General features: G+C 47.9%; 1 protein-coding gene across 1 annotated transcript; it reads left to right on the top strand.

The window, feature by feature from the left end:
- Positions 1-5,926: 5,926 nt before the first annotated feature.
- GJC1 (gap junction protein, gamma 1, 45kDa) lies at positions 5,927-7,576 on the top strand. Its single transcript, XM_010011815.1, has one exon. It carries the CDS (start codon positions 5,940-5,942, stop codon positions 7,119-7,121), a length of 1,182 nt encoding a protein of 393 aa, XP_010010117.1. The 5' UTR covers positions 5,927-5,939; the 3' UTR covers positions 7,122-7,576.
- Positions 7,577-7,913: the final 337 nt, after the last annotated feature.

The following is a 7,913-nucleotide window of genomic DNA, read 5'->3' as shown; positions in this document are numbered from 1 at the left end:
ATGGGAGGACATCTTTTTAAGGGAAAAATTCCTTCATGTAAATATATTCCCCTTAACATCTGCCTTTCGGCTACAAAATACACTGTTGAAGATGAACGTTGTCTGAGGAGGTGCTGGTGAAAGAGGAATCTGAGAGCTGCAGCTCCCTGTTCCCCCAGGAGCCGTGTCTCCTGTGCTGCACCTCACCTCCATCCAGGGAGCAGAAGCCCATAGCTGGTGTGGACTCAGCAGGGTGGGTGTCTCTAGCTAAGAGGGGATGCTGAGCTGGGCCGGGACAGCCGTGGTGGAGAGGTCAGTTGCAGAGTCCTTCAGCCAGAGTCAGGATGGTTTGAGTTGGAAGGGACCTTAAAGCTCATCCAGTCCCAACTCCTGCCCCGGGGTACCCTCCCACTAGGGCAGGTTGCTCCAAGCCCCTGTGTCCAACCTGGCCTTGAACACTGCCAGGGATGGGGCAACCACAGCTTCTCTGGGCACCCTGTGCCAGCACCTCAGCACTCTCATGGTAAAGTATTTCTGCCTAATGTCCTGTCTAAACCTGCCCTCTCTCAGTTAAAAACCGCTGCCTCTTGTCCTGTCCCTACAGGCCCTGATAAAAAGGCCCCTTTTTTCTTATAAGCCCCTTTTATATACTGAAAGTATATAAAAGTTTTTGACTTTTATACACAGGGAGACAGTCTCCCTGAAGCCTTCTCTTCTCCAGCTGCCCCAGCCCAGCTCTCTCAGCCTGGCTCCAGACCAGAGCTTCTCCAGCCCTTACAGCATCTCTGTGGCCTCCTCTGGACCCACTCCAACAGCTCCATGCCTGTTTTGTGCCAAGGACCACACAGTGCTTGATGCAGCCCAGGACACGAGTGGCTCTCTGGGCTGGGAGTGCACGCTGCCAGCTCATGGCCAGTTCTTCAGCCCCAGTCCTCCTCTGCAGGGCTGCTCTCCCATCCCATCCTTGATGTTTGGGATTGCCCAGCCCAGGTGCAGACCCTTGCACTTGGCCTTGTTGAACTTCATGAGTTTCACATGGGCCCGCTCCTCCAGCCTGTCAAGATCCTTCTGGACAACACCTATTCCCTTCAGTGTATTGATTGCCCCTCAGCTTGGTGTCATCCACACACTTGCTGGGGGTGCACTCACTCCCACTGGCTGTTGGTGATGAAATGACATGAAAAGAGTACTGATAATCATAAAAGCATCATAGCACCATGGAAGATCTTGAGCTCGAAGGGAAGAATCATTGAGACCAACTCCAGCTCCTCGGGCAGGACTTCCTGATGTTAATCCAAACATCAGCATGCTTCCTGCTGCCCTCCTGCTCTACAGCTGCCAGTTTGTACTAGGATGGAGCAAAAGGAATCCAGTTTGTACCAGGAGGGTGTTCAGTCTGTGTAAGGATGTGGCCGTGGGATCCAGTTTGTGCTGAGACAAGGCCAGGTCATCATTCTAAAGGTGTTTGGCATTAGCCAAGAGTGAGGCTGTTCTCAGAATGTCTGTTACATGCTGCACCGCCTGATGGGTGCTGTGTGTGTCAGGGGGATGGGGTGTTCCACCACAGTAACCGTGGTTCCAGCTTCCTCCATGCTTCCTCTGTCCGTCCCTGCCTCACCTCAGCTGTCTCATCCGACGGCAGGATTTTAGAGTTGCTACAGTGAACTGCTCCTCCGGGGGGGCAGTTCTTCCCTCCCTGACTGGTGAGAAGCCATCACAGATGAGAACATCGCAGTGAGGTGAGAAAGCTGGAAGGAGATGAAATTAATCCCAGGTTTAAATCGATTTTCAAAGCCACCCATGGGCTGGAGAGGGGAGGCTGCACACACAAGAGGCCGATCGCTGTCTGTGTGTGAGCAATAGCTGTGTTAAAATAACGCCAGTGATTTCCTGCAGTGAATCTCTGTGAAAACTGATTTTTTTCCCCTTGTTTTTTTCCATGTACCTGCTCCAAATTCCTCCTTGTTCTTTCTGGATCTCAGTGTCTGCAAAACTTCATCCTCTGCAGGAGCCAGCTTGCTGTCAGGGAAGTGTCATGTTCTCGCCATGGTATGTCCTGCTGGCTCCATGGAGCCTCTGCCGCTGGAAGGGTGGGAATGAACTTATGACAAAGACAAGGAATGAAAGTCTCTCTCAAATGCTCATTCTGGCATCACTTAAATTAGCTGAAATTGCTGACATTTTTCCTTTTTCACATACGTGTCAGTGTCCATAGACTGATTTCAAACAACGGAAAATTATTGAGTTAAATGTTGCCAGAACAGCAAATCTGGGAGACACCAAGTGTACGTTAGGTGAAGGTTACTGCAGTATAGCTGGGTCCTGCAGTTCATGTGTTGTGAAGGCAGAAACCTGCAGCCTCCAACCTTGGCTGATCTCACGAAATGAAGGATTCCACCGTTTCAAATGCCATAAGCCAATTCTTGCTTTCATATTCCATTCAATTTAGATGGCTTGAGCATTTCCAGTAAGAGAAAGGTTTAATGACAGGTCATTTTGCTTGAACTAAAATGTTTTCTTAAAGACAAGGAGGGTCTTTGCTGCTGCTGGATTCTCCCATATTTGTGGCAGCAGCTCTGCTCCGGCCAAAGCTAAATTTAGAATAAGTGACACTTTCTTGTTGAAGAGGATCCGAGCTCTTCCACTTCACATCTCCGCAGCCACCGCTCTGGAATCAGCAGATGTCTTGGTTATTAAGCACGCATCTGATAACGCCGCCGTCTGCGTCTGAAGGCTGTGGTTAACCCAGATGTACAAGTGTGTGGTCAGTGTCGTGTGCAGGTTTGTCATGCTGCTCATTTATGTAACGGGTGGAATCCAGGACATGGATCCCAGTCTTTCTCCCAAACCAGGGCCAGATGTGCTGTGCCCTGCAGTGGGTGCCACGGCCAAGGGAGCCGAGCTGTGACCACAGCTTCCTCTTTGTAGCTGGTGTGGTACAATATGAGCAAACCACAGATGTGCTCTGCAGATAGAAAACACACTGTGAAGAGCTGATAAAGACCTTGAGAGGATTTGTGAGATACTGAGGTAAAAAAGATTCAGTGTCCCGTCTGGTATCGAAACCCGCATTGATTTCACTTCTCTGTTGCTACCTACTGATGAATAAATGTTGACAGTGTTTGGAAATGTAAAGGCTAGTTCCTGATTTTATCCGGATTTACACTGGCAACGGGATTTCATTCATTTCAAATGTAATTGGTGGTTTAATTTTAGAAGAGTTTGGCTCGAAGTTTTTCAGTGAGTGCAAACGAGCCCCTTCTGAAACTCATGTGGGTTGTTCCCTGGTGAATCAGGGCACGTCAGCCAGCAACATGTGTGTCCTGTCAGTGTCTGTGAACAGGAGTGTTGTGGCTCTTACCTCTGTAACCCCCAGTTGCAGACGGGGGTTTCTCTTGCCTTTTCTGTTCAGAGGATTGAAGACTCTTTGGCCACATGGAGTACCCCTGACTCTACCACCCATTTTAACTCCTAATCCGAGTGTGTGCTGGGAAATGCAGAATGTGGGAGTGAAACACAGTCTCTCATCCCACTAGTGCAGAACTCGGGGCTGCAGAGCTGCACTTGGGGTCTTTCTGAAATGGGGTTCAGAGCATGAAGCCACTTGCAGTAAGGTGCTGTACGGGGCTGGAACCCTCTGGTCTTTTTTCCTGTTAAGAATGTGTTATTTCATCCAGTTCTGTCTATGGCATAATGGTTTATGTAGGGAGAAGAGCTGTGATTGTAAACAGCTGGATTGAGGCATGCCCAGCTGACAGCCGCCAGATAAATTGACTCACTGGTCATCATTTTCTTCCCATATTTGTCAGCTAAATAAATTAAACTCTAAATCTTTCACTTCTAGGCTCTTCCCCATTCTTCAGCTGGTTTTGAGGCTGGTAGACTCACTCTCTGATGTTTAAGCAACTTCTGAAGGATGCAGACACAGGCATTGAGTGCTGTCTTGCTAACCAGGAGGTAAGATCACCCTCCTTGCTCCTGTTTGCACATGCCACAGCCAAGGGTTGCATTCATCATCTCTGCTGCCTCACCAGCTCTCGCTGGGATGCTCATCCATGAGGACCCTCACTCCCTCCCCTATTAACTGATGGCCAGAGGAACTGCTCTGTCCTTTAGAGAAAAGACTGCTGTTCTTTTCCTTAGCTGCATGTCTGCACTGAGCTTGGTTAAAGCCATAGTTCTGTTTCAGTGGACTCAGCCTCTCAAGCTACCTGTGTTCTGCATCACTGGTAACTCGCACCTTTGTGAGCCTGCAAACTTGCCATGCAAGCAAGCATGCAAGCAACCACGTCCTGGTGCAGTCTGGGGAAGCTGCAGCCAAGTTGCCAGGCCTGTTCCTGGCCTTTGCAAGAGCTTGCTGCAGTTACATGCAGTTGATCTCGGTTCTAATGTGGGAATCATTTGTCAAGACCTTTGTTACTTTTGATACACTTAATATGGTCTTTTTTAATACTCTCTTGTGCTATTTTTTTCTCGCACTGACATGGAGTAATAAATCAAATGTCTCACACAGCCCATCCAGAGCTGCTGCCTTTTCAGTGAAACATTGAATTTCACCAGAAGGGGGATCACATTTATATCCTTTAATTCTGGATTGATTGTGTCCCCTCAAATGTCATTATTTTGCCTCTGAACAACTCTGTAGGTATATGGAAGAAGTTGAATAGTTGCAAATACTCTTCTCTGGGCGCTGGCACAGGGTACAACCTGCTCTAGTGGAAGGTGTCCCTGCCTGTGGCAGGGGTTGAAACTGGATGAGCTTTAAGGTCTCTTCCAACCCAGACCAGTCTGTGACTGAAAGATGTCTTATACCCTATGCTAGAAGGTCAAACAGTTCTTCCTGTATGCAGTATTTCACCAGTTTCACTCCTTAAAGCCACAGTTGGGCCTGTAACATTACTAGGTTTTGTTCAGTGTTACACTGCAGTTTTGCCAGCCCTGAGTTTCCACTGATCGTTTTTCTAGTGTCAGGATTGCAGATTTCTATTGATTTCTGTCTAGCATCTGTTCTGAAACTTTTGACAGATAATTGTTTTAACTGGGTTTTCCTTATACTCTCCCAAAAGCCACAAGAAAATACATACAGAAGTCTTTCCTGGCCCTGGGAGGGTGATTTTTAGCCTCCCTAAGGGACTGAACCCAAATCCATAGAACAGTTCCAGCAGCAGGTTAGAAGTTAGATCATAGACTCATGAAATGGTTTGGGTTGAAGGGACCTTAAAGCTCATCCAGTTCCAACCCCCTGCCATGGGCAGGGACACCTTCCACTAGAGCAGGTGATGTTCCTTAGGTTGGACCCTTGTCTAGGCAAGGCCTGCAGGGTAGCACTGCTCGGGTCACTGAGGTTGTCTTGCCTTAGAGCAAAGATAACAGCAGTTGCACGCCTCAGGTTTGGGCTGGGCCATCCGTTTCTGTCTCAAGACAGGTTGGCATTGCCCCGTGGAGAGGACAGTTTCTCTCCGTGGGCTGTGCTTGAGGCTGAGATCATTAGCTCAGGCTCTGACGAGGCTTGGCCACCTTCCTGCAGTTAGTATAAATCCTTCTGTTAGCAGCGGGACAGAGCCAGCAGGACCCAGAGAGTTTCAGAGCTTAACTTTCCATCCGCTGTGTTTTGGAGACTTCAGCTTCAAGTGTAAATGTTTTTATTAGCATTTGACTTTCTCTTCAGCTTGGGATTAGCTTTGGGAGCCCCTTTGGTTTGTGAAATGACAGTTAACTGCTCCTTTTTTTATTGTAGCAGACTTCTCAAAAGCCTGTGGAGGAGGCGTAGGGTCTTCAAGCAGCTTCTGGCAGCTGGAGGTTCCCGATAACAGGTAATGCTCCAGGCACAGTGGGTGTACAGTTCTAGGGGGTTCTGCCTCTCTTGGTTGAATGTTTGCATTGTTTAGGCTTAAGCTGATAAACTTCTAAATATTTGGGGGGGGTGTTATTTGTTTTTTAGATAAAATTACTTGACCACCATGAGTTGGAGTTTCCTGACTCGTCTGTTAGAGGAGATCCACAACCACTCAACCTTTGTCGGCAAAATCTGGCTGTCAGTGCTGATTGTATTTCGGATTGTACTGACTGCTGTGGGAGGAGAGTCCATTTATTACGATGAACAGAGCAAGTTTGTGTGCAACACGGAGCAGCCTGGCTGTGAGAACGTTTGTTACGATGCTTTTGCTCCTCTTTCACACGTGAGGTTTTGGGTCTTCCAGATCATCCTCGTTGCCACTCCGTCCGTCATGTACTTGGGCTACGCTATCCATAAAATCGCCCGGATGGTGGAACACAGCGAAGCCGACAGAAGAATCAGAAGCAAAAGCTTTTCCATGCGCTGGAAACAACACCGTGGCTTAGAGGAAACAGAGGAGGACCACGAGGAGGACCCCATGATGTACCCAGAAATCGAGCTGGAAAGCGAACGGGAGAATAAAGAGCAGCAGACGCCAGGCAAAGCCAAGCACGACGGCAGGCGGCGCATCCGGGAGGATGGGCTCATGAGAATTTATGTCCTGCAGCTCCTGGCGAGGACCATGTTTGAAATTGGCTTCCTGGTGGGTCAGTATTTCTTGTATGGCTTCGAGGTGAGCCCCGTGTTTGTGTGCAGCAGGACGCCGTGCCCGCACAAGATCGATTGCTTCATTTCCAGGCCAACTGAAAAGACCATTTTCCTGCTTATAATGTACGGGGTGAGCTGCATGTGTTTACTTTTGAATGTCTGGGAGATGCTCCATTTGGGATTTGGCACTATCCGGGACACATTGAATAACAAGAGGAAAGAGCTGGAAGACTCTGGTACTTATAACTACCCTTTTACTTGGAATACACCATCTGCTCCTCCTGGCTATAACATCGCGGTCAAGCCAGAGCAAATGCAATACACTGAACTGACCAATGCCAAAATGGCCTACAAACAGAACAAAGCCAATATAGCTCAGGAACAGCAGTATGGAAGCAATGAAGAAAACATCCCTGCCGACCTGGAAAACCTGCAGAGGGAAATCAAAGTGGCTCAGGAGCGCCTGGACCTCGCGATCCAGGCTTACAACAACCAAAACAACCCCAGCAGTTCCAGAGAGAAGAAATCCAAAGCGGGCTCAAACAAAAGCAGTGCCAGTAGCAAGTCAGGAGATGGGAAGAGCTCTGTCTGGATTTAATGTTGGCTGAGTTTAGATACTGTGCTTTTTCTCCTAGTTTATCATAACCAGCAAGCCCTTGAATAATGGCTTCCATTAAGTAACTATTTGACTGTGTTTAATTTCAGGGATGCCGTTGGCTTGTGATTCAACCTCTCACAATGGGGTTAAATGCATATTCTAGGATTACAGAACTTTATTCTTCTGTCTTCCAAGTCAGGAGACAAGTACTTATATTTAATCGTTCTCAGTGAAGGGTTTATGCTGTATGTACAGTATTATAGTACATTTATTATGCACAATTTTTTGTATTTGTACACTGGATCTCTGATGTTACACTTTTTTATATTGCCAAGGAGCAAGCAGTGGGTAGCTGGTAGCATTTTGCTGGTTTTATTACTGTGGTCCACAGTTCTCGTCGTCGTTCTTCCTTGATTTAAACCTAAAACTTTCTATGCTGCGTTCCAGAAGTGCCTTGAACATGCAAACAGCTCAGCAGAGTCTCCACTTACCCAGGCAGCCCTGGAGATGGGGAAAACATCTGTTAATGGTGCTCTTGACTCTTGTCTTTTACCCAAATGATGTCCTACTTAGGAAATGGAAGTGTCATACAGCTACTGTGTGCTCCAGGGTTGGTTTCCCAGGAAGAGTTGTGCGCATGAGTCCTTGTGTTCCAGGTACCAGTGCCAACCCTCAGGCAGAGAGGGCTCAGACCTGCCTGTGAGCTTCGTGCACCAGGAGGGAAGAGAGACTTCCAACTCCTGCAAAACATCTCCCCCGAAAGTACACAGAAATTACTGGATTCAGTAATTC

Source organism: Nestor notabilis, unplaced genomic scaffold (assembly GCF_000696875.1).
Source record: "Nestor notabilis isolate BGI_N333 unplaced genomic scaffold, ASM69687v1 scaffold24563, whole genome shotgun sequence".
Classification (NCBI taxonomy): domain Eukaryota; kingdom Metazoa; phylum Chordata; class Aves; order Psittaciformes; family Psittacidae; genus Nestor; species Nestor notabilis.
This window is presented reverse-complemented; position numbering and strand designations above follow the sequence as displayed.

What these genes read in the sequence shown, in the direction of transcription:
- GJC1 (XM_010011815.1), top strand. Translation starts at nt 5,940, where the DNA reads ATGAGTTGGAGTTTCCTGACTCGTCTGTTAGAGGAGATCCACAACCAC.